Below are 27510 nucleotides of genomic sequence, written 5' to 3' on the forward strand. Positions count from 1 at the left end.
TCATGGGCGGCCACTGGAAATCGATATATGTGTCTAGGGCTAGGCTAGGCATTATGAACACAGGGGCTCCAATGGCATTTAAAAGACTTAGGGTCTAGTGATAGATTATCCACACTGGCAAGGTATTATAACATATAATTACTTCCTTGTTATTTGTATGTGCTCTGGAGACATATGAAAAGGAGCATTCACTTCTTCCATTTAATACAGTGATAATTGGGTAAGATGCCGAAGAAAGAAAACATGGCTTAGTCAGGGATAAAATCAGTTCATCCCCCCTGCATGGTAGCATCATAAAGTAGCCTAAAAATAGCAATGGCCATGTACTAGGTGTTCAGTGATATGGTTGTTGTGGAGATGGCAATGTTACCTCTGCTCCCTGTTAAATTCCGAGTTTGTTTTCTTCTCAAAGGGCAAAGTCCTCGGTGTCAGTCCTCTCTTAACCCCTTCAGGCAAGGGTTCCTTTCAGCTCCTCCTACTGACATAAGATCACCCTAGAAAGGCTGAGCATGCTTGTCTTACAACTATGCATATGCCTTGTTTTGGTCATAGAAGGTCATCCCAGAGGTGCCCAGAAGCGACCAGAGTGCCAAGTGCTTCTCCTTGTTGGGAAGGAAAAGGATATTGTGGCACTTCCTCCACATAGTACCTTCTGAGTGTGAAGAGTCCTGGACAGCACTGTTGAGAAAATTTCTATCCATTCATCATCTTCCATGAATCCCTTCCATGTGCAGAACTGAGTCCGTCTCAGTGTTCTGCATTTGTTCTTTCAACTGAACATAGGTTGAAAAACTTTCAAAAATTATGTTTATATTGAGCATGTATGACTCTTCATTTCATCACCCTCTAAACAACACATAGTAATGATTTCTCTTGTGTTAGCATGTCTCTGTGCTACATGCATGCAGTGCCTGAGGAGGACACGTAATCCAGATCTGATTTAAAGTGTGTGTGAAGATGTGCACAAGGCACACCGCACACCAGGTCTTGAGCATCAGTGGCTTGCAACCTGCAGAGCGTCTTGGAAAATTTCCTCTGTCCACAACTCTTAATCCTCTCATCAGTTATTGGAGATCGGTTTTATTGACCCCATAGTAGTAGCAATAGCACGAGCAACACCCACATTTATCAAGCACCGTGCTGAGAACATGGTGGGCGTTTCTCCCAAGAGTTCTTTCAGACCCTTATGAGTTAGGCACTGTTACCCTCCCATTTAAAAGATGAGAACTTGATATCTTTCTTAAAGTTATACAGCGAGTGGACAAGAAATAAGGGTTTGAACACAGACAATCTGTATTTAGAGAAGAGAGGTTAGCCCAGAGGGAACTCTGGCTTCATCCTTGTCTTCCACAGAAGAGACCTGCATCCATGAACACTGAAGTCACCATTGGAATCATCTGTACTCCTGACTTCACTTGGGTATCTTCTCCTGTGACCTGTGCTGTCCGGTAGTCCCAGGAAAGCAAACCCTGTTTGCTGTTTGAGAGTTCAAATCCACTGAGGATTTTCCTGCCTGAGGCTTCTACACATTCAGCCTTTCTGATCAATAAAAACCTGGAAAGAATTTTGGGGAGGTGTCTACCTTAGAGGGCTTGTACAAAGACCAAATTAGATAGCATGCATAGATAACACTCTTGCAAACAGATTTCATTTTAACTGTCTCCTCCATTCACAGTAGGATTGGGATCTTGACTGGTCTCCCTCCGCCAGACTCGTGTTGGAGGCTTGATCTATAAAGTAGCCAGGTTTATAGGTGAGGCCTTTGAGAGGTTATTGTTTCTTGAGGATTCTGGCATCAAGAGGTAGGACCTAGTTACAAGTAGGTCACTGATGTCTTTATACATTATTTTCATTATTTTTTTTACTTTATGTATATGGATGTTTTTGTCTGAATGGATGTCTCTGTGCTACATGCATGCAGTGCCTGAGGAGGACAAAGGAGAGTACCAGATTCTATGGTGACTGGAATTTCAGATAGTTGTACCCCTCCATGTGGGTGTTATTAATTGAACCCTGATCCTACGGAAAAGCAGCTAGTATGCTTGAACATTAAACCATCTTTCCAGGTCTGATGACAACCTTTTGGAAGGCATATTTTGTCCCTAACCTCTTCCTTCTCCCTACCTCCTCCTTGGCTTCCATGAGGAATGTGGCTTTGTTTAACTACCCACTCACTGCCACAATGTGATGTTCTATTCTGCCCCAGGCTTATAAGGGTGGGGTCAAGAGATTGCACTGAAACGTACCTTTCTTCTTCATAAGTTGACTATTTCAGGGATTTTGTCACAGTGGCACAAAGCTGAATGATATTTCTGCCTCACAACCAGATATTTCACTCATAAAGAAAAGGTGGAGGAAGGCTTTTGAGGGGCAAGATGGACAGTTAGTCAACTCTGATACACTTTTCAAGGCAGCCTTATGATGGCTGGTGAAAGCCAAGGAGCATGGGTATGTCAATATGCCCACAAGGTGCATCTGAGCAAGAGAGATGTTGGGTATCATTTGAGTGAGATTTAGTCTTGCTGTTAAACTATGGACAAAATTGTATGTTAAGTACCAGGGAACTCAGAGTAATATGAGATTTAAAAATATTCAGCTGTTAACCACCTTCCCTGCTTGTTTGTTTGTTTTTTTGTTTATTTATTTTTTACTGTGAGTGGGTACTCTGTATATCATTGTTCATTCAATATTCTCTTTCCCACTGACTTCTTTCTAATACTTCATTTTTTATATATTTTGTGTGTGTGTGTGTGTGCATGTGAGTGTATGTGTGTATTTGTGTGTACATGTGCAAGCAGGCACACATGCACTCATATGTGTGTATATGTTTGGCCAGAGGACAACTTGCAGGGTTCTGTTCTCCTTTACCACATGAGTCTTGAGGATCAAGTTCAGGTTGTAAGGCTTTGTGGCAAGTGTCTTTACACACTTGACCATTTTACCAGCCCTCATTTCTAATATTTAACATTCAACATAAGAATTAATATCTCAGAAAAACATACATTTGTTGTGGAGATTATAGGTTGAGATGAAACCCATACAAATTTCAAGAATTCATTGAAGTTGCACCGAAATTTCCTCTACAGGAAGTTGCTTAGAGACCAGACAAAAATGTCACATCTTGGTTGTGTGGCCACCTCACTAAACTGATTGTGGAACTTTGGTCACTCTGCCTTGGAATGACCCTTGCTATCTTTTCAACAGACGTCTTCCAGGCCGTGCTAGGCATTATTGTTGTTGGGAAGTAGTCTTCTGAGGAATGTGTGGAAAGGGTCAATTAACTTCTTTCTAGTGGGCTTTCCCCACTGGCCTTGCTTCTAGCCATTACTGCTTGCTCCTCTGTATACCTTTGCTGCATTTTCATGGGTACTGATGTGTCACAGTGATTCTCAACCTGTAGGTCATGACCCCTTTTGGGGGGGTGGTAAAATGACCCTTTCACAGGAGTTGTCTAAAACCATGAGAAACAGACATTTCCAGTACAATTTGTAATAGTAGCAAAATTACAGTTACCAAGTAGTAACAAAAATAATTTTATTGGTGTGGGTTACCACTGCATGAGGAACTGTATTTTAAAGGGTTGCAGCTTTAAGAACACTGAGAAACACTGAACTAGAAGCAGGGCACATTTGAGCAGCCTGGGACTCTTCTGTCAGAGTTAGAATAATCCTTCTGCTGCTGTCCTGAATGATAACAGCCGGTTTCTCTGATACACCTTCTCAATGCTGGGTACCACACTGGTCCTCTCCAGATGAGATCTCCATTCAGCCTCTCTTCTTCTTGATAACAGATACAACATTTATCCCCTTTTCAAGTGTGATGGTTTTGGATTGCAGTAGCACATTGGAAATATAGGGCCGTGCTGACAACCTGGTCTCACCTCTGGCTAACCAACAAGTCTTTTCCACATTCAATACCAGTTCACCAGTTGTCCAACTTTAGTTTTACAGCACTAGTGTTGAGGGCCCAGGAAAGGAGCTGGCACCTGACTCTGATCTGTTTTATCCTGTAGACCTGGTTCATCACTCAAGGCTGCTGACATCTTTCTGGAGCCCAACTGTGTCATCGGATGTATTTCTACCTTTCTCAACTGGTGTCATCAGAAAACTGACAAGCATATAACATTTATTTTCACGAAAATCATTGATATAAATATTGAATAAAAACATCATGGGATTCTGATGATGTTAGGAAACACACTCTACCCTAGTGAAATTTACTAATTACCACTCTTTGAGAATTAGCATGCTGCCAGCTATTGAATTATGCAGGCCCATACTTAATTGTCCATTTTATTAACAAGATACAAGAGTCTAAAGCCTGATATCGTGGGACAGGAAAGCATGTCTTCAGTGAGGGATTTATTTTGTCCAAATAAAGTTTTGACCCCATTTCCAGCTCCTAGGAGATAAGCTCTGAGCTCTGGGAATGTTCTGTCTATAAGAAGGTCTGTTTACCTGGGATCCGGTGCCAGGCCAGATTGTTTATGCAAACAGTAGGATTTATGCTAGCGCCTTAGCCTGAAAAGTATCAACGATTTTGCAATTGTTGGAGGCTAAATGTCTTAGTTAGTGTTTCTATTGTTGCAAAGAGACACTATGACCATGGCAACTCTGAGAAAAGAAAGCATTTCATTGAGGCTGGCTTACAGTTTCAGGGGTTTAGTCCATTCTTGTTATAGTGGGAAGCAGGAGAGTGTGCAGGCAGACATGGTGCTGGAAAGAAGCTGAGACACCTGGATCAGCAGGCATCAGGAAGTGAATGGGGCGCACTTCCTCCAACAAGGCCACGTCTTCTAATAGTGTCACACCCTGTGATCTTCTGGGGGCCAATTTTTCATTCAATTCACCATACCACCATATATGTATATGATCAATGCCAAGGAAAACCATTTACCCTGAGTCGTGGACAAGTTTCCTTGGTTAGCCAGACTCTGTGTGTGTGTGTGTGTGTGTGTGTGTGTGTGTGTGTGTGTGTGTGTGTATGTTTTGCACATGTTGCTATAGGGAGACATGTTGACTGCATGCCTCGCTGATAGACACTGCCAGCTCAAACCTGCTCTCACCACTCTTTTTGGACTCTTATCCTTGATCTTCCTTGTTCAAATGTCCTCATGAGTCCTTCAAGTCCGTGACTGCAGAGTTTTTGAATCAGTAGGTGCTCTAGGGACTGCACCTTGTTTTCTTTGGATCCAGAATGTAGTTCTTTCTGGGCTTCTTCTAGAATCTTGTGTCTTCCTTAACTTCCTTCAGAAAGCAGGCAAGCAGGCAGTCTCCTCAGAGGCTCTTGCAGAAGGGAGGCAAGGTCCTTCTCTTTACAGCTGTATGTTTTAATGGCACCCATTTCACTCTACTTTTGGGTAAGATACCATGTCCAGGAGGATTCCAGGCTCTAGTTTAGCTCCTGTCCTTAGGAAAATCCATACTCAGCTGTAGAAAAACATATTACCCCACTATTAGGCATTTACACTTTAGCCTAAATGGATGCCCCCCATCTCGTCTTTAAAAATTCACAAAAATGCTCCCTTCCCTTCTCTCCTTTCCCCTCCCCTTCTCTCCCCCCATTTTTTTAACCTTTCCCCACAAATAAGACTGACTTTGATCTCACAATGTAGCTTAGGCTGGCCTTGAATGTATGATCCTCTTCATTCCTTAGCTGAGAGTATAAAAGTGTACCTGGATAGTTGGCAGATGTCATGGAAATTTCTTAGGGGCAAGACCTACAAGAATTCACCCTTGAATTTAGACTTTGCCCACGACTGACCTCTGACTCAGAGCTGACACTCAGGCCAAGTAAGACCTGCAAACTTAAACACTTCTTCAGTTGGGTTACAGGTCTCTTAGGCAGCCACAAGCTGGATATCTGGATGCTCTTGAGAGCTCCTGGCTCTGCAGAAAGTGTCATTTGGTAGGTGGGACCTTCCCCTGTTATCCCCCACTTGCTCCCTCCCTTCTCTTCTGGCAAAGTCTTTTTGGTCTCTGTTGCTGTAAAGAAGGGCTTGCCACAGGAAGTCAAATTAGTGTTCACACTTTCCTGTAAGCTTGGCTGTTTGCGGCCAGAGGTGAGCTCCAAAACTCTATGCTCTTGACTTCCTTCATATTTCTTTCCCCGATTTCCTCTTCTGTAAAAACAATGGTAGTTATAATAAAACTTACCTCTCTACAGTCACAGTGAAAATGACAGGGTTATATAAAGGACTCGGTCCATAAAATAATCTCCAGGGCAGTTATTTTTCTTTTCTGCTGGAGCTTCTACCCCTAAGCCTGGGACCTCAGGGAGCCCTGGGCTTGTATGCCCCGAACAGCCACAGTTGTGCAAGCACTCCTGGGTCTCCTGTTACAACCAGGAGCCGGCAACAGACCAAAATAAGTGTGTGCGTGGGGGTGGGGACAGGCGGGGAACCTCTGTAGGGAGTCTGACCAGGTCAGCTGGGAATGCTTGTCAACCATCCAGGGTGGCTTTTCCTCTAGTCTCCTGTATGGGTCTGGAGGTGGGTGAGTGACTCATGAGGGTGCCCTCCCCACCCCTACATCCAAATGCTTAGCCCTTCCCAGAGCCAGGGCTCACCTAATCCCCACAGTGGGAGTCAGGGGGTATCCACTCCTGTGTTGAAGGCTAAGGTTGCAGAGTGGTAACTTCACACTCTGCAGCATGTGTAGCTGAGGCCTCTGCAGAGCAGTCTCCTGCAAGGCAGGCAGCGAGGTCATCTTGGCAGGCGTCATCTCTCTAGTCAGGATCCAGCCTCAGGCAGTGGTGCCCCGGGACCTGAGCAGAGATGGCTGAACAAGAAGGCAGTGGCCTGCAGGTGCTGCTGCACACGCTTCAGGTAGGAAATGCACAAGCCAGTGTGGGCTTTGCCTTTGCCCAGCTGTCCTGGGATGCTGCATGAACACTCAGTCTCTGAGTGCATGAACACTCTCTGGCAGCCAGTAGCCTGGTTTGCTAAGCAAGCAGTAGCATAGGCACCAGCTCTCACCTTGAAGCTGCCCCAAGTGATGCTAAGGCGTTTAAATATTAAACACAACAATGCTGATGACTGTTCTGCTTAAATTATTGAACCTGGTGGGATCAAAGGCTCTGGCTAAAAGATACAGATTTGCTAGATATGGGAAACGAGAGGGACGGAGGGAGGGAGGGAGGGAGGGAGGGGGAAAGAGAGAGAGAGAGAGAGAGAGAGAGAGAGAGAGAGAGAGAGAGAGAGAGAGAGAGAGAGAGAGATCTGTCTGGCAAATGAAGGATGTGTAGTATAGCTATTGAACGAGGCTAAAAACCTTGATAGGGGCTTGGAGAACTGTGTGGGAGGAATGGGTAGCTAGGGAGAGAACTTCTCCTGCTAAATGGTTCCTTCAATAAGTTTCCAAATTGCATTCTGCATTAGACTGGGCCAGGATGCTAACTCTGTATATTCTCAGGTTAGATGTGGCCAGAAGTCATCGGAACCAATCAAGGGCTGGAGCCTCGGAATTGGCTTTCTCCCTGGCGATGCTCTTCACTAGTAATTTTGAGCAGTCGTTTTCTGGGGCAGTGTTTTGCCAAAGTGTTTGCCCTGTGGAGTCACCCAGAGAATGATGGAAATATTGATGTCTGGGATGCCAGCCCCAAACTGAGACTCAGGTTCATTGTTTTGGGGAGAAACCCTCATTGAAAGTTTGGAAGCTCCTGGGTCTTAATACACAGCTAAGGTTGCAACGGTTCGGAAAGATGCTCATGTTTTGTGGGAATCAGAGGTTTCAGTGCTCAAGGAGGTCTGAGGGGTTTTCTCCCTTGGGAGACTTAAACCGAATGTTATGAACAAAAGGCACAAGACAACAGCCTTCAGGGGTGGGGGTGGTGGGTGGGGGTCTAGATTTTGTCAGCATTCTGAATTTGGTCCTTTCTTCCTACTGTGAAATGTTTACTTACTGCTCCTGCAACTTGAAGGGAATCGGCATTCCTAAAATGTTTAGGAAACCCACCATTCAGGTATCCAGAGGAGAATATCCTAGCAGCAAATGGAGTATGTTTTCAATATCACATGACTATTAAAAAGGAGAACCAGGGCCAGCACTCAGGAACTTCAAATTCATTTGTGTGAATATGTCTTTGTCCCCTCTCTGTATGTTTGCACGCGCATATGTCCATGTGTGCGTGTCTATGTGGATGGCTAAAAGGACAGCCTTGGGGATTTATCATTCTTCCCCTTGATCTTTGAGGCAGGGTCTCTCACTGAACCTAGAGCTTGCTAATTCAGCAAGGCTGGCTGAGGCAAATTCTAACAACTTGCAGGTCTCCATCTTCTGGTGTTGGGATTATAAGCACGTGCTGGCATGCCTAGCTTTTGTGTGTGGATGCTGGCAATCACACTCAGGGCCTTATGTTTGTATAGTAAGCACTTTACTGACTGGGTCATTTCTCAAGACCCAAAGTTTCGTTATTTAGTGCTGTTTGTCTCATTGTATGTGATATGTACAAGAGAAGGACATATGTGGGTCAGGGCTGTGGAAGGTGGGAGTGAGCCTCAAAACAAGCTGGTAAAGCATATCGGAAAGCATTTATATGGCTAGATGCTTTGATAGTCCAATACCACAAGTTAGGGGTTGGGGATTTAGCTCAGTGGTAGAGCGCTTGCCTAGCAATCGCAAGGCCCTGGGTTCGGTCCCCAGCTCCAAAAAAAAGAAAAAAAAAAGAGTGTACACCAATACCACAAGTTAATGTTTGTTGTAATTTCTGATGTCATATAGAATTCTTGATTAATTGTTGTTCACAGAAGTGAAAGACTTGGCTGATTAGAATTTTCTTGCTCTAACTATTTAGGAAAGAAAGATGCTGGTGGATTGATATCAAGAGCTCAAGTGGAAATGAATGTCCTGCAGTTGGCTGGAAGTCACTGCAGGTTCAGATTAATCTTCTGTCTTCCTACCAGAGGGGACTTATAATTGATATTTAGAATGAACACTCTAGGGCACTGCAAGATTCTCAATTATCAAAGAAAGATTTAATTATTTTCACTAGGCCCTACTTTGTTTCCAATTAACTAGAACATTAAAATAACACCGGTGTGTTTCCTGCTGGTTAGTTAGGTTGCAGTGTACTTGACTTGAGCCAGTTTGACCCCTACTAAGTGCTTCCAGGACCCCTGTGTCTACACCTGTTATAAAGTTAGAACTATAAAATCTTTTTAAAAGGTGAACCTAGAGAGAGCCTGGAGTCATTGGGAATGATGGATTTGATATCCTGCCCCAATACTTGTTCCTTGTTGGCTTACCCTAGAGCAGTAGTCCTCAACCTTCCTAGTGCTGTGACACTTTAATATAAAGTCTATATTTTGTGGTGACCTCCAGCCATGAACTTATATCATTGCTACTAATTTTACAACTGTTATGAGTTACAATATAAACATTTAATATTCAGGATGTCTGATATGTGATCCCTCAAAGAAGTTACAACCCGCATGTTGAGAGCCATTGAACTAGAGGCTCCGGAGACTTCTGAAAGGAGTTAAGCAGAAATACTTCTAATTAGGAATTTCCAAGATCTTGCCAATCCAAACCAACCCTTTCTCATTATGTGCAAACGTGACAGACAAAAGGCTTTGTGCGGCTTATCAAATCTCTGGAGGAGATGAACAGAAGGTGAACTTAGGTTCTGAGTGAATAGTGGCTCAGAGCCTTACAGGGGAAAACCAAAAGAAAACAGGGCTAGGGAGAGCACAGTCAATGAGGCAGAAGTTTCCCTTAAGCCCCCACAATCCTAGCAGCCTCCTTTCTTAAGACCATCATTTCTTTGGAATCACAACATATCTGACTACCCAGAAAGATTCTTTTGGTTTGTTAACTTTTGCTGTGCAAATGAGGATGGGAAAATTTTTGTTTTGTTTTTTCTTTCCTATTTTAGTTTTAACACAGCATGATTTCTGTCCAGAATACAAGAATCAATTTTCTACTGAGATATTTTCCAAGTTCCTGGCCTTCACGGCTTGAGTTTTAGGTAGAAAATTAGATAGACTGATGGGGATCTTCAGGGTGAAAGGGAGTCATCTACAGCTCAGGTCAAGGAGGCAGCAAGGACTGTGGTCCAGCCCCAGCTATAGAGCTTCCTGGTTCTTTAGCCTTATGTAAGTCCCTTGGTCTCCCTGACCCTCCCTCTATGGATCTATGCAGGGAAAGCAATAAAAAAGTGGTTTCCAAGCACTTAGTGTGAGAACATCTCATATATTTTTATCATATTTTGGAAAGCACCTGTAAAGCATCCATGCTGTCCAGTGACTGTGGTTTTGATGATTTCCCTAGAGGAATATGCAATTTTGATATGCTGAGAATACTTCTCTACACCCTTCATAAACTTGCCCCTTCTTGGGTGAACTCCAATATGCTTAGAAAAAAAAGGCAGGTGTCTCATTCTGTACTGCTCTTGTCTCCTCGTGTGGTTTGAGTTAATGGGGAAGATGGGGAGCTGCCAGGGTCACAGGATGTGGACTGTGTGCCAGCCCTGATGTCACAAGCCCTCATTCAGCAGTGTTCCATGAAATGCCAGTTAAGAACCTTATTGAATCATGAAAAATATATAATGATTAGGTCAGCTTTGGCACACTCTGTGCTACAATGTGGGCATGTTCTTGCTGTTTGCATTCATACTTTATTATTTTATGATATAGCTGTTCAAACCAAATCCCAGGTCTGCAGCTTTGCCAAACATGTATATAGCTAACTGCTTTTCTCAAATGAGCTTCCAAGAACACCATTTATTCTGGACTATGAATAAAGTAGGTTTCAGGATGTGGGGTTTCCTGTCTTGAGTAAACATTGGAAACCTGGACTGGGGCATCGAGTCTAACTTTTTCTTTGAACTTGATCCTCCAAGGATTATTCTCAAGATAACAGGTGACTCAGTGCTTGGGCTGTAATGAGGGGGTGTTTGGGGAATGATGACTGATTTGTCTCATTCACAGAATTTAGTCATTTCTGCTTCCACATGTGCTTGATAATTTCCCTTGTAGACCTCTCCATGGAGGATGAGGAATTACCCATTTCCTTTATCTATGGGACCAGGTTGGACAAAAGCAGAGCTTTCTCCTTGGACAGAGCAGGCTTGGACAGAAAAAGGGCTCAGATAGATTTATCCAAGCATTTCCCACTTGGATAGAGAACACTGTGAATTGACTTCCCAGAACTTGCTAAGATTGTTCTGTTTGGTTGTTTGAGGTAACTGAGATTTTTGGAGATGTTTATCTCAATTATGACATAAATATGGGCGTAGAATGAAGTGTCTTAGTTTTGATCACCAGTAAAGAAAAGGAAAAAAGTCACTCCAATGTCATGCACAATGGAAAGAAGGTAAAATCATCAGGATGTAACCTCTGTCAATCCCTAAGGGACAACCATGCCAGTCAAACTGTATCTTGAAGGAATGGTGCCTGCATGCTGGTGTAGCATCTTGGAAATAGAATAAAAACCTTCATTTGGTGTTTTTCTCCACAACACTACTGATTTCACAGATTATCTTAAAGTCTTTTAAGGTTAGAGAAAATGGACCAATGTTCTTTTAGGCCAAATGGGTGCCTTCATCACTTCATATCTCTCTGTCACACATGAAGGAGGTGAGTCCGTCTGCCTTTGAGGTGAGACCATGACTGCCCAAATGAAGTTAAAGCCACTCAAGACTCAGTAACATAAATTTTGTAACTACCACAAAGGAGGATATGAAGATTTTGCCACTACAAAGTTTGTCTGAGTCTTTCTTTCTTTTTTTTTTTAGATTTATTTATTTATTTTGTATATGAGTACACTGTAGCTGTCTTCTGACACACCAGAAGAGGGCATCGGATCCCATTACAGATGGTTGTGAGCCACCATGTGGTTGCTGGGATTTGAACTCAGGACCTCTGGAAGAGCAGTCGGTGCTCTTAACCACTGAGCCATCTCTCCAGCCCCCTGTCTGAATCTTTCTTAAATGATGTTGGGGACACTTATTTATTTGCCACTTTGAGGGAATTGGCCTGATGGAATTGAAGGTTGAAGGAATGTGAATTTCTCATAACAGAAGGAGGTTTATTCTACGCCTTAACTCAGCATGGTGGAAAATAGTTTCTGATAAAAGAAGGTAGTGCTTTTGATATGGGCCAGTTAGATATTCATAATACTGTCCATCTGCCACCCATCGTCTATCTACCCCTCTAATTTTTCTATCACCTTTTCTGTGATAAAGAGATTCAGAGGAGAATTGGGTGGGTGGAATGTGTGTGTGTGTGAGAGAGAGATAGAGAGAGAGAGCCCATGACCCTCTGTTTAAAACTGTGTGTCTCTGGACAAACAGCTGAAGCGCCTTTGTTTCTTTGTCTTCAAAATGAGATTTACAGTACCCACTAATAGGCTGCCCATAAATTAAGAAAAAAATATATGCAAAGGCATAAACCCAGTGGCCTTTGTTCAATAGTGGCCATCATCATACTTAAAAGCAGTTCCTGCCTTCATGAAAACCTGATTCATAGTGAAAATATAGGAAGACATATTTGAAAAGTAAATTCCCATGGGTTGAAAGCTCTGTTAAAGTGAACACCCTGAGACAACTCCATGGAATTCAGAATGGAACAAACTCCTGGATAGGCCTTAGAAGGTGACCCCAGCTGCAGCTGGGCTACTCAGAGTGAGCAGAGAACATGAGATCATCCACACTTTAGAAAAATATACATGGGGATTTAGTATGATATTCTACTTGATTAAAATAAAATACACAAGGGAGAAGAGAGATGGAGACAGAGGTTTGAATAGATTATGAAGGGTCTTGCGTGATAAGCTTCAGGCCTGATAACACTCAGGGAAATTGTCATTAATTTCTGAGTGAGGCTGCAACCAGGATGACATCTACAGAGCTGTCTGACTTGGGTGATGCTCGATTTGATGTAACACTGTTTGGTGTTGTTATCAGACTGGATATCCTTGTCCTACTTTCCTTTTAAATTTAATTATTATTTTAATCTGCCCTTATATGGTATATGTAAGTGTTCATGTGGGTGTGTGCCAGTGTGCTATGAATGTACATGGATGTGTTCATGGATGGATGTGTTTGTGTGTGGAGGACAGAGATTGATGTCCAGTGTGTTGCAGTGTGTGTGTGTGTGTGTGTGTGTGTGTGTGTGTGTACGTGTGTGTGTGTGTGTGTGTGTACGTGTGTGTGTGTGTGTGTGTGTGTGTGTGAGAGAGAGAGAGAGAGAGAGAGAGGGAAAAGATGGCTTGTATTTTTTTTTAATCTTTATTATCTTGAGTACTTCTTATTTACATTTCGATTGTTATTCCCTTTCCCGGTTTCAGGACCAACATCCCCCTAACCCTCCCCCTCCCCTTCTACATGGGTGTTCCCCTCCCCATCCTCTCCCCATCACCCCCTCCCCCCAACAATCACGTTCACTGGGGGTTCAGTCTTGGCAGGACCAAGGGCTTCCCCTTCCACTGGTGATCTTACTAGGCTATTCATTGCTACCTATGAGGTTGGAGTCCAGGGTCAGTCCATGTATAGTCTTTGGGTTGTGGCTTAGTCCCTGGAAGCTCTGGTTGCTTGACATTGTTGTTCATATGGGGTCTTGAGCCCCTTCAAGCTCTTCCAGTCCTTTCTCTGATTCCTTCAACAGGGGTCCCGTTCTCAGTTCAGTGGTTTGCTGCTGGCATTCGCCTATGTATTTGCTGTATTCTGGCTGTGTCTCTCAGGAGAGATATACATCTGGTTCCTGTCGGCCTGCACTTCTTTGCTTCATCTATCTTATCTAGTTTGGTGGCTGTATATATATGGGCCACATGTGGGGCAGGCTCTGAATGGGTGTTCCTTCTGCCTCTGTTCTAAACTTTGCCTCCCTATTCCCTGCCAAGGGTATTCTTGTTCTCCTTTTAAAGAAGGAGTGAAGTATTCCCATTTTGGTCATCCGTCTTGAGTTTCATGTGTTTAGGCATCTAGGGTAATTCAAGCATTTGGGCTAATAGCCACTTATCAATGAGTGCATATCATGTGTGTTTTTCTGTGATTGGGTTACCTCACTCAGGATGATATTTTCCAGATCCATCCATTTGCCTATGAATTTCATAAATTCATTGTTTTTGATAGCTGAGTAATATTCCATTGTGCAGATATCCCTCCAACATTTCTCTGTTGAAGGGCATGTGGGTTCTTTCCAGCTTCTGGCTATTATAAATAAGGCTGCTATGAATATAGTGGAGCATGTGTCTTTGTTGTATGTTGGGGCATCTTTTAGGTATATGCCCAAGAGAGGTATAGCTGGGTCCTCAGGTAGTTCAATATCCAATTTTCTGAGGAACCTCCAGACTGATTTCCAGAATGGTTGTACCAGTCTGCAATAGGATGACTTGTATTAGCATGGATGCAAGGCTAGTTATTGGATCTGGGTAGCTTGTCAGTGACTGCTCTGAATGGCCAGTTTGGAGCTCTTCTTCACATTCTCTCATCTCTGTATCTCTCCTACTTTTGAGCCTCTTCTCAACTCTAAGCCTACTTCACAGGGAATGGATAGATTAAGTCTAGGCTTGCTCACATTGAGGGAGGAGAGTGTTCTAAATACGTGGTGTTATTATTTTATAGGTAGTATTCAAATGTTCTGGCATCAGTGCCACTCTGACTGCATTGCTAAATTAAAGCAGCTAGAGCTAGCTCAGGAAGTACTGTGTGCACTTCAGAACCAGGTATAATTAACATTTTTACCTGTGGGTTCCTGGTTCTGGTTCTGCTGTGTCCCTGAATATCCCCCTCCACACAGCAAAGGGTAAAATATGGAGGCTAGCATGGCTTTGAGGTATAATTGGAAATTGGTGAGAGACTGGGGCAAATGGTTGACAGAGAACCCCATGCCCACAACAGAGACTACAAACTGGCAGCATTTGCTCTACTCCAGTTTCTAAAGCTGGAGTGGATCTTAAGAGAGCCAAACACAGTTTCTGTCTGAACCCTGGGTTAGGGCTCACTAGAAGAAATGTTGGTTCCTTGTTACTGTATGTCTAATCATTGGACAGGCAGCAATGAATCAAACAGACTGAGAGCCTCTTCATATTTCAGAAATGGGTGAATGGAAATGCATCCTCCTGGGTGTGACCTTCATATCCTTCTGCCAGACCTGGATTGAAGGAAGTAGAGGGTTTATTGGATCTCTGCCTTTTTGCTGCATAATTTCTTCAAAAGAGATCTGCAGACTGGTTCCTTATCAGTGTAAAGCAGATATAAGACAAGAGAGGCAAGAGCCATGATGCTGGGGATAAAGGAGGGACACAAGAGATAGACAGAATGGAAGAATGGTGCAGAGTCTGTCCTTACATTCTTTCTCCTCCTTCTCCCTTCCCTCATCTTTTTGTTTTCTTTTTATGTGTTTTTATTAAAAAATTTTAACTGAGACAAGCTACACTGGCACACACCTATAATCCTAGCACTCAGGAGCCTGAGGCAGGAGGATTACGAATGAGGTTTGATGGGGTTATGTAAAGAGATTTTGTGTAGGCTTAGATTTTTTCAAACCTACTTTTAGTAAATGTTTTTCCCCCCTCCCCCACCAGAGGTGGTGGGGAGGAAAGGTTAATAAGGCCAAGGAGGATGTGGACCTGTTTAGAAATAGTTCTTTGGATTAAATCTAATCTATGTTGTCAGGATATCAATAAATTAGGTCACATGAATTAGCAGCAGCAACTGGATCCACCTGCAAACACCATTTATGAATCAGCAATGGCACGTCTAACTAAAAGAAACCACAGGGCCAACTAATTTTGGCCCTACACCAAGGAAGTGGTAAGAAGGCAGCAGAACATCATTAGAAGTTTTTGGTGTGTTTTTCTTTATGAAGTCACAACAAGCGATGACCAACAAAGAATGGTAAGGCATTCCAATACCACCCAGAGTCGCCAGTGAAGACCAGTGTCAGCAAAGCCCAATGATGACAAATAAACAAGGGCAAAGTGTACCAATATCATCCATCGTTGTCCACTCTCTGTTGGGCTTTATTTATATCCTTTCCAAACATCACGTGCTCTCTCAAGCATCCACTCTGGCAAAACATCACATGCCCTTTTCCCAGGCTGCCTGCAGAAAACTATCACATGTCTGTTTTAGCAAAATGTCCTCCCAAAATGTGTCTGCTTCAGCAAACACATCCTCTCATAAGACAGTTTCCAGAAAAAATCACATGACCCAACCAAGTCTTAAAAAAACAAAACAAAACAAAACAAAAAATCCCAAAAATATCTACTCCAATTTTGTCTCATTAAAAAAACTGGAATACAATACACATAACATATAATGCCTCATTTAAACCAATTTTAAGTATTCAATTCAGTCTCATTGATCACGCAATCTCCAAGTCACTTCATCTGACAACAGCTTCTTCTCATGCTTCACCACTGGACCCTGATGACTATGATTCTATTTCTCTCTTATAAAACTGTTTTAGGAACCTTGTGTAAGCAGAATCATACATTTGTCATTTGGAGATTGGCTTGATAAATAACTTGTTAATTATTAGTAGTTGGCATTTACTGGCAGTAATTGGCAGAGCCTTGAGGTTTCTTCCAGACCTACCTGCCGTTGCTGATTTGTAAATTGTGTTTGAGAGTGGATCAGCCTTCATGTGAACTAAACTACTGATATCCAGACAACACAGGTTAGATTTAATCCAAAGACATATTTCTAAGCAGGTCTACATTCTCTTTTGCTCTATTAACCTTTCCTTTATTTAATAATATTTCCTTAATGTAATATTCCCAAGGCTCATTCTTTTTTAAGTGAGTAAACGTATTTTATTTCTTATTGAGAATTTAATACATCCATATAACATATAACACATTTTGTGCCAATACAACCCATTCCTCTCCCTCCATTCTTCCCCTATCTATCCTCCACCTTCCTTCAACTCTGAGTCCACCTAATGTTGCCTGTATCACAGTTTCTTGTGGAGAACCTAATACTATTACTCTGCTAAATGGACACAATGATGAACTGCTTCCTAACTTCTTATCTTCTTATTCATGAATCCTTGGTAGTTGCATATATAACTATCATTTTTTTCTTATTCTGTAGGCTATATCTTCAGTTAGTTAACTTTTTTTGTAGTGCAGAAATGTTTTAATTTCCTTTGTAGTACAGCTGGTTGGTCTTGGAAGACTGGTATCCTATTAAAAAAAAATCCTTACGTGAGCCTATAAAAAAGAATTAATAAAAATGTATTCTTTGAAAAAAAAACTAAAAGAAAATCACTTTCAAAGAAAGCAAACTCTAAAATTGAAATAAAAGCCAAGTTGAACACAAACAAGCCAACTAAACTATTATAAACATGTAGAGAATCACACTTAGGTAGATGAAGCAACAGTGAATTCCCAGTAGCAGGGGACTCTGTCATGCTGACTGCACCTCAGATTCACTTCTACTCTGATTCCTAACACCACAGATTGCCTCTGAAGATTTTACATTTCATATGAGTGGGGCCCTACAGCAAAATCTTCTCTTCTGTCCACCTCTTTTTACTTAATGCTGTGAGATCCCTCCAAGTTTTGCATCTAGTTGAAGATGGTGGTGATTCTCTTGTCCAATAGAATACCATTGTGGGATTATGGTATGATTTCTTTTTACATATTATAGTTGATGAAAGTTGTGGTAATTCTCAGTGTGCGGCCAGAACAAAATAGTGCTTTTATGAACATTCTAGCAAAGGCTTTGTGAACATATGTGTACATGTCTGTTGGATATATACTTAGTACTGAAGCACTGTTTTAGGGTATCCATATGTTTAGCTTTTACAGACAACAGCAATTAATTTTCAAAATGGGTTTCTAGAGGAAAAACACTTATTATCTACATAGATACCATTACTTTGAGAAAGCTTTGGCTAATACCTACTTTTGCTGGAATTTGTTTCATATATATTTGTTAGCTGACAGTGGTTTGAGATACCTTTTTCTTGGACCCTGAAGGAGTTTTTGTCCTTCCTTCTTTTCTTTTTTCTTTTTCCTTTCTTTCTTTCCTTTCCCTCCCCCCCCTCTCTCTCTCTCTCTCTTTCTTTTTCTTCCTGTGTACTGGCACATCTGTCTTTTTAACTGGTTGCTGAGGATTGGAACTCAGGTTTTATACTTACACAGCAAGCACTTTACTGACTAAATCATATCCTGAGCCCTCTCATCCTTTTATTATAATAGGCAAAGAGCAACTCACCTTTATTTAACAGTTTTTATGAGTCAAAAGTTGTGCAAAGTTCTTTATGTGTGTTGTATCATTTAGTCTTTGGAGCAATCTTTTAAGGAAGGGAACATTGTTTTCCTCTCTTCAAAAGCCAAAAATGGAAGATTGGATTAGTTAAAAAAATGTCTCACCATCTCAAAGCTAGTGCATGCCATTGCTGGCATTTGAGTGAAGGGAAAGTTACTCCAAGCAGAGGCAGGTGTACTAAATCTTTTAAGGAAAAGGTGAGACTTTATATATGCTCCAAATAGAGACCTCTTTGGGTAGGTTGCCTGAAGGGGGTGATATATACTCCTGTTTGCAAATCTGGGAAGAGTATTAGCTGTCCACATGACTAGAACCACTGGTATAAAAGGAAGAGAAAAGGTGACCAAAGTTGGACACTTTAAAACTGTCACCAGGTAGACATAAAATATCCTCCACAGTCCTTGATCTCCAGCTTGTAGTCCTATTTTAGAAGGCTCTGGAAACGTATGGAATTAAAGCCTTATTGAAGTAAGTAGGTCACTGGGTAGCAAGAGACATTTTTGAAAGTTTTGCCTGGTTCCTGGTGTGTTTCTTGTTCTCTGCTTTGTGTCCATCACGAGGTCATAAAATTCTTCTACCACACATTTCTGCAATCACAATGTTCTACTCAACTTGGTATGGGACCAAGCAATCATAGTCAAGACATCTTGGCATTGCAAGCACTCTTCCTTGAGTTATTTCCATCAGCCATTCTGTCACAACAATGAGAACTTTGACTAGCATTATCTATATGGGGTGATAGTACAAGTCTTAGGCCTCCTTTGCTCTAGCATCAAACTACTTCCTTCCTACTAATGCTCTAAGTCATTCCTTAGACTTAGAATGTGGTTCTTATGAAGTCTGGTTACTATATGCTGCAGATGATCACGGTAAACTGTGTCAGCAGAAACAGGCATTGAGGTTGGGTTTGGCTCATAGCTTGCAGTTTGCCTGCAGTTGTAGGCCAGGAACAAAGATGGCAGCTGAGACTGACAGATAGTGATGCAGGGATCTCCGAGTGGCCACTTGTTGCTGCAACTGCCTGGTGGAACCCATGGGAAGTATATAACCTCTTCAATCTCAGCCTGTCCTTCTTACAAAGGGGCAGACAACACCACATCCCTTTAGGTGTGGGTGGTCCTGGGAGAATCTTGGAGACCCTGAAATGCACAGGGTAGACAGTATCTGCAGAGGCTGCTGCTGTCCCGTTGTTCAGGGTATTGTTACTAATTTGAGTATTTCTTATTTACATTTCAATTGTTATTCCCTTTCCCGGTTTCAGGACCAACATCCCCCTAGCCCTCCCCCTCCCCTTCTATATGGGTGTTCCCTTCCCCATCCTCCCCTCATTACCACCCTCCCCCCAACAATCACATTACTAGGTGTTCAGTCTTGGCAGGACCAAGGGCTTCCCTTCCACTGGTGATCTTACTAGGCTATTCATTGCTACCTATGAGGTTGGAGCCCACGGTTAGTCCATGTATAGTCTTTGGGTAGTGGCTTAGTCCCTGGAAGCTCTGGTTGGTTGGCATTGTTGTTCATATGGGGTCTCAAGCCCTTTCAAGCTCTTTCAGTTCTTTCTCTGATTCCTTCAACGGGGATCCCGTTCTCAGTTCAGTGGTTTAATGATGGCATTCGCCTATGTATTTGCTGTATTCTGGCTGTGTCTCTCAGGAGAGATCTACATCCGGTTCCTTTCGGCCTGCACTTCTTTGCTTCATTCATCTTATCTAGTTTGGTGGCTGTATATATATGGACCACATGTGGGGCAGGCTCTGAATGGGTGTTCCTTCTGCCTCTGTTCTAAACTTTGCCTCCCTATTCCCTGCCAAGGGTATTCTTGTTCTCCTTTTAAAGAAGGAGTGAAGCATTCGCAATCGCAGAAAAACACACATGGTATGAACTCATTGATAAGTGGATATTAGCCCAAATGCTCGAATTACCCTAGATGCACAGAACACATGAAACTCAAGAAGGATGACCAAAATGGACTTCTTAGTCCTCTGTATGTGCTTCTGGCAGCATGGGTGAGTGTGGTGGGTGCTATAGTGTAGGTGGTGTCTGTATTTCCCATCCTGACTTACATGAGGTCTACATTCAAATCAGCACTTCCCAAATGGGTTCTGAGGAACGTTTGTATTACTAAATGCCGACGTCAACTTAATAAAAGAATGAAGGGATGTATAGATTTGAACTGTTAGTACAAGCACATTTCTTAGATAGTGCTACCAAAGACCTTTTTAAAGAATATTTTCAGTTTAAATGTATTTTTCCCGAAGTAAGCTTCTCTGAGAACATCATTGGCTACCTGTCACTGTATGTCCCCCTTCTCCTTCTCCACAAATTTCCTGATATTTTCTTTGGTGTTTCCTCTCCCACCAGGATTAGGATTTCTTCGATTGTGTTTAATCTTAGTATCACTATTACCGAAAAGATTATCTGGTAACATAACAGACGTTCAAGGATTGTGTGCTGATGGACTCATAAAATATGCATGGTATATCGATAAACTTAAGATATAATTTATAGTATTTCTAGCTCATCTTGGAACTGGGTTAACTTTGAGGGGCAAAAATCTTACAGTTTTTTTTTTAAGAGCATCAACTCCCTAGAATGGGGTTACAGACGGTTGTGAGCTGCCATATGGGTGCTGGGAATTGAATCTGAAGAGGATCAAGTGCTCTTTTTTTTTTTAAGATTTATTTATTCATTATATATAAGTACACTGTAGCTGTCTTCAGACACACCAGAAGAGGTCATCAGATCCCATTACAGATGGTTGTGAGCCACCGTGTGGTTGCTGGGATTTGAACTCAGGACCTCTGGAAGAGCAGTCAGTGCTCTTAACCACTGAGCCATCTCTCCAGCCCCCAATCTTACAGTTTTTAAAAGAAATACATGAATACATTTGAAAACTAAGGGTTTTGGACCAATTTGTATTTCTTCTCTACTGGTTTGGGGGCTTGACTTTCTTTGGTGTTGGAATTGATCTCAGAATGTTGAAAAGGTTCTGATGGAAGTGGATTGAAATCAAGTCTACTGGAAGCCTGGTGCCATGTCTGTGCTTGGAGAGTTTCAACAGCCTGAAACCATAAGCTTCAGAGTTGGAGTTGATAAAGATGCTTCTTGAGGCTCAGGAGGATCAGGAAGCCATAGATAACTCACAACCCTGGCCAAGGTTTCAGATCAAAAGCAGGACATGTTTCAGAGTCAGGGTATCTGATGAAGCTATTCCCAGGGGACTTGGAGGAAAGTAGCACTGTTGATAAGGATCAGGGATAAATTCTCCCTCACCATTCCCTACCCCCACCTCAAACAATGTGTGTCATCACTTCTAATTTCCCAGTCCCTTCAAACTGCATAAGCCCAGTGTCTTATACTCCCTACACTGGAACATCTTTATCCCAGCCCTTTAAAGACACCACCAAATCCAAGCAGCTCCTAGGACGATGTAGACATCTTTTACCCTTCATAATGGCTACATAGAAGCTATAAGCAAATTTTATTCTATCCTTGATATTCATTATTGAATCATAAAAATTATATACTATATGCCCTGAAGGAAAATAAAAATGTTCCAAATGGCAGCTAAAACTCTGGAGAGAAGAGGCTAAGATGATAATATTTGGAGGGAGATGGCTATTAAAATTCAGGGAGTGTTTTTTTTCTGTGAGCCCCTTATCTTTGCTGAACATCCCCCATGTTCCTGCCTTGCATTGCCATTGTTCTGAGGCCCATTTAACAGGTGAGAGACACAGATCTCTTGACTAAGGTCCTGAGGCTCATTAGGTGACAGAGTGAATATCTAAACTCTGCTGGATTCTGACTCCAAATTTTACTGCCTTTTACTCATTGGGCTATAACATCTCCTTCCCAATTACCTAGTTCTTCTCTACTATAAATATAAAAGCAAGATGAGTGTAGTATTCTAAAAATTTCATCAACATATAATTAAAATTGAAGGAAATAAAAATCTCCCATAACAAATCCTACTCTCTAAAACAATGGCAAAAAATGTCTACTTAATATTTTTAGATGTTTGCGCATATGTTTCTACAGACATGCATTTAAATTTCTATCATTTATACATACCATTTTCAATATATCAATATAATTGAACACTTTTCAATCAACTATAGACAGTTCATTTTTTCATGTTACACTGTAATTTTAAAATACATAATATATAATAATTTAAATAAATACAAGGTGTCTTAGTACTTCATTTAACTCTGACTTTATGGTCATTATTTTTGATGATATATGCTACATTTTAACACTCAGATTTATTAAACATTTCCTTCAAGGATTATTTTGGCTGTAACTTTCTCCCTGTATTCTGACTCTTGTACTAATGATACTTAAATTTTAAATTGTACACTGTATCACTCCATTGTCTTGCCTCGTTGCTCTCATGGTGTTTTATGCCATATACTTTATTTGCGCCAACAGTCATGAATTTTTGCATCTTGGCATTTCCTTTACTGGAAGACTTGTCCCCACATCACCCACCAGAGCTCTGCCTGCTAGCATATGGAAGATCTATATTTTATCTAAAACGAGCATATGCAGGTTTCCTGGCTGAGTTCAGGTTGATTTTGGACACTGTCATTATCTTTGTTTGACCTGAATTTCTGGTTCAGTATTCTCTGTAAACCGAGAGCTTCCAGACTTCAGTGCTAGAGTGGCCCAGCAACGACAGTAGAGTGATACCTACTCCTCGATAGTTTATAAATTTCTCCTTTTAATTCTTTCACATATTGAGTGGTTCACTTGGCTAGATACTAGTAGACCAGACACTAGGTAGTGTATGACAAGGCTCTCAGAACGTTACCAGCCACATACATATAGGATGCAACTTCCTCATACGAGGAGGAAAGAGATATGTATGGCAATCACTCCCAATGCCCTTGATCCACAGGCCACTGTACACAGTGGGACTCATCTGAAAACATGGTGACATTGTTATTCCCAGGTAAGGGGAAGAGCGGAGATCCCAACAGCTACATATTCTGTTACATCTGTGGACCTATGCCAGTTGATATAGATCTTTTAATTTTCTGATTCATTCCCCTAGGGTGCAATGTTACAAATATTCTTTGAAAGATAAAGACACTTTCCTCAGTTATAAAGACACACACACACACACACACACACACACACACACGCACGCATGCACACACAATGTGAAAATTGCTAAATTGCTTGCTTTCTCCAAGTCTTTATATAGGTTTTTCTAAAGGAGGTTTTTAAAGACGGAGACAGTAGAGCTGGTTCTAATCAGATAGCAGCTAGCTTAACTTTTGATCCAATTATGGTAAATTTCTCATGCTTCTAGACTTGACACAATGTTCCTTTTAAAAAATATTTTCTCTATTCTTGAGAATTGCATACACATCTATGATGAAATATGGTCATAGCCACAAGGTTCCAACAACCCCACTTCCTCCCAGAATATCTTCCTCCAAACTTCTTGTCTTCTTTTCTTTTTTTGACAACTCATCTAGTCCAGTTAGTCATGGGTATGAGGCCATCTATTGAGCATGAGAAACCTACCAGTGGCCACATTCTCCCAAAAAGAACAGTTCTTTCTTCTTCAGCAACTATTAACTACCAATAGCTCCCCAGTAAGAAGTGAGACCGGCATGGGAATTATCTGCCCCATCTCTGCTAGAGTTTGGCTGGCTTTGTCTGGTGCAGGTAACCCAGCTGCTGTGAGTTTGTGATCGCTATAGCAATGCTATGTCCAGAAATCAGCATTTAGCAGATATCCTTCCATCCTGTCTCTTATATTTTAATATTCTTATCTCTGCATCCTAATTTAGACTGAACATCTTATATATCTACCCATATGAAAATCAAGCCTTTGATTTTTTTATTTGTAGATCCTAGATTTTAAATGGTTACATAAAAATTACACATGTGTATGACATGAAAATAGAAGTAAAAATTGTACAGGAAAATGTAGGAGACTAAAATTAGTGGGCAGGAGGAGAAGGAGGTGGGGAAGGAAGAATGGAGGGATGTGCTTAGTGTGTTTTACTTATTTGTATGAAAATGTCTTTGTGAAACCAAGTACTATGTACAAGGAATACAAACTAATAAAAATAAAAAGTAATCAGGAAAGCAAACTTAGTTGAAATGTTACTTCAAAACAAAACAGCATCCTCCAATAACTCAGGATTACAGTATTCCCAGTTCTTCAAACAGCACCCAAGCATTTGTACCTCTGACTCACCTAATGCTTTGCTTGGTGACAAGTACAGTCATTCTTGAAACCTCCCTCCATGAGAATCTCAACATAAAAATGACATTGTTTGCCTTTTCAGAGATGTAGGACCAGATTTACCTTTGAAAATGTAAACGAACCATCAGATCTCCTCTCACCTAAGCACAGCACAGCATTGAGGTCTCACAAGGTTTACAGTTTGATCAAGGATTGTTGCCTCGAGACGGCTTGTGATGTGATGATACAGGACTATGTAGTTACTAAGCATTATAAATAGAAGGAATAGCAAGCTCAGGTTCCTTTTGGATGAAGAGGACCTTAATCAACCTTCAACCTTGTGCGAACCTCTGCTCTGAGTAATGGTAGATTAGGTAATTCAGGCCAACTTTTGCACAGGAGATGATTTTGAAATATGGTTAAATGTAAGTACCCTTTCTGAAAAGCATCGGTGTTCTAATGAGATAATGATCATACAGTGGACTGAGGTCAGGAGATGGGAGGCACCCAGAGGGAAGAGCGAACTCTTGGTATTTGTATCTTAGTCTCTAGCTGTTTTGTGCAGCTATAACAGAATGCCAAAGCCTGGATGTTTTATAATGAACATAAATTGATGGGCTACAGTGCTGGAAGTTGGATGGTACAAGACTGAGGGTCCAGTATCTGGTATGAATTTTTCCTATTTCAGAACATGGCAGAAGGCATCATTTGGTAGACAGGTAAGGATGAAAGGAAAAGGGAAGGCAGGGTGGGAAAGGTGAAGGGAAGACAGGGTGGGAAAGGTGAATGGAAGACGGGGTGGGAAAGGTGATCTATCTATCTATCTATCTATCTATCTATCTATCTATCTATCTATCTATCTATCTATCTCTATCTAGATAGAGAGAGATAGAGAGATAGAGATTGATTGATTCCAGTATGTCTCATTCCTGTGATGAAAAATTCATCCCTTGTAGCCTAGTTTGGGGAGCCCAACCCTTAACATTACTGCACTGGGGAACACATGCTTTTTGGGGGACACATCCAGACTGTATCGACTATGGAGAAGTTTACAGTTGGTGGAGTTGGGCTGGAAAGGGTGATGTGACATTCTATGGCTTTGTACAATCTGAAAATAAGGGTTGAAATACAGGCTTGCTAAGGGTGGGACGCTGTTCACCTCACCGGGGCTGAAGCTGACACACTCTCTGCTAGACGTTAAGTGAACCACACACCAGCCATTCTTCACAGAGAGCCATTCTTTGACTCGTTTGGGTGGTCTAGAAATATTTTTTTCAGATTTGACAAACTGTTTTCCCCCTTCATTTATTTGTTCCCTTTACATTTTGATTGCTGTCTCCCCTCCCATCCCATACCTCATACAGTCCCTCCCTCCTCTTCTTCTCTGAGAGGGTGGAGGCCTCCCCTGGGTATCATCCCTCAGCACATCGGTCACTGTACGGCTCAGCAAATCTTCTCCCACTGATGCCAGACAAAGTTAGGGGAATGGGATCCACAGGCAGGCAACAGATTCAAGGACAGCCCCATTCCAGTTGTTGGGAGACCCACATGAAGACCAAGCTGCACATCTGTTACATATGTGTGTGTGTATATGTGTGTGGGGGGCTAGGTCCAACCTGTATATGTTCTTTGGTTGGTGGGTCAGTCTCTGAGAGCCCCCAAGAGTCTAGATTAGTTGACTCTGTTGGTCTTCCCGTGGAGTTCCTATCCCCTTTAATCTTCCCCTAACTCTTACATGAGTCCTCAAACCATCTAATGTTTGGCTGTGGGTCTCTGCATTTGTCTGAATCAGCTTCTGGGTGAAGCCTTTCAGAGGCTAGTCATGCTAGACTCCTATCTACAAGCACAACAGATTATTATTAATAGTGTCAGGGATTAGTGCTTGCCCATGGGATGGATCTCAAGTTGGGCCTGGTATTAGTTAGCCATTTTCTCAGTTTCTGCCTCCATTCTTATAGACAGGACAAATTTTGGGTCAAAAGTTTTGTAGGTGGGTGAGTGTTCTTATCTCTCCACTGGGGTTCCTGCCTGGCTATAGGAGGTATCCACTTCAGGTTACATATTCTCACTGCTATCTCTAGAAAATTGGTCTCAATTTCCCAAGTCTCTGCTAATAGCAAATTTATTTATTTGTTTGTTTTATTTTTTTAAATTTTCTTTTTACTTATTCTCTTTTCATCCTGCTTACTGCCCCACTCCTAGTTACCCTCTCGCACAATTCTTCCCCCTCCCCTTCTCCTTTGGTCAGGTGTGGTCTTCCTGGGTACCCTCCCACCCTGGCCCTTCAAGTATCTGTGAGGCTAGGCGATTTCTCTCCCACTGAGGCCAGACAAGGCAGTCCAGCTTGAAGAACATATCCTACAGACAGGTAACAGCTTTTGGTATAGCCCCTGTTCTAGTTGTTCAGGACCTGTGTGAACACCAAGCTACATTTCTGCTACGTATGTGCAGGGAGGGTTAGGTCCAACCTGTGAATGTTCTTTGGTTGGTGGGTCAAACACTGAGAGCCCCAAGGGTCCAGGTAGTTGATTCTGTTGGTTCCTATGAAATTCATATTCCCTTCAGGGCCTGCCATCCTTCCTCCAAATCCTTGTAGAATATAAAGGTATCTGCTCACAGAAGTTCTTTAATGCTATTCTTTAGGAATTATTTTTTGTAAGTTGCATTATGTAGGGATGACTATTGGTGATGAACTCTTGATCCCTTTCCTCTTTTCAGGGATTAGAAGATGGGGATGAAAATGTCAACCCTTTAATCCTGCCTTAGCCTTGTTGGCAACCAGCGCCCATTTTGAAACTACTTGAGGAATTCTAATCACCAGTTATCCCATAGATATACATTGAAACACCCACTTTGAATATTCCAAGGGTTTAAGAAGCTCTCATGTCAGGAACCAAGGAAAAAAATTGAGCATAATAAAAGGTTCTCCCATTGCTTTGATCTCTCAGGAAGGTCTTAAGCTCTGTGTACCAAGATCTTGAATGATGAGCAAATAGACCAATCATCTTACAATATCATATGATATTGGAGACAAGATAAAGAGAGAGACATTATTGAGAGCTGTCAGTCCCTGTCTTCCCCCTGAC

At 41.9% G+C, this 27510-nt stretch overlaps 1 protein-coding gene and 1 long non-coding RNA gene across 4 annotated transcripts in view; one reads left to right on the top strand and one right to left on the bottom strand.

Moving 5' to 3' along the window:
* Positions 1-3517: 3517 nt before the first annotated feature.
* On the bottom strand, positions 3518-6320 carry LOC108349597 (uncharacterized). Its single transcript, XR_001835877.2, has 2 exons — positions 6156-6320; positions 3518-5429 (listed from the first exon to the last, which is right to left on the bottom strand). It is a non-coding gene; the product is annotated as an uncharacterized LOC108349597 (long non-coding RNA).
* Positions 6321-6439: 119 nt separating this feature from the next.
* Agbl1 (AGBL carboxypeptidase 1) overlaps positions 6440-27510 on the top strand; it is a 906807-nt gene continuing 885736 nt past the window's right edge. For 2 of the 3 annotated variants that reach the window (XM_039101030.2, XM_063280964.1), the window contains exon 1: positions 6440-6826. In XM_039101030.2, coding sequence (XP_038956958.1) covers positions 6776-6826 — 51 coding nt within the window. In that variant the 5' untranslated portion in view covers positions 6440-6775. The remainder of the gene's footprint in view (positions 6827-27510) is intronic. The other variant, XM_008759580.4, reaches the window with a different exon arrangement.

The sequence above is a fragment of the Rattus norvegicus genome, chromosome 1, assembly GCF_036323735.1.
Source record: "Rattus norvegicus strain BN/NHsdMcwi chromosome 1, GRCr8, whole genome shotgun sequence".
Taxonomy (NCBI): domain Eukaryota; kingdom Metazoa; phylum Chordata; class Mammalia; order Rodentia; family Muridae; genus Rattus; species Rattus norvegicus.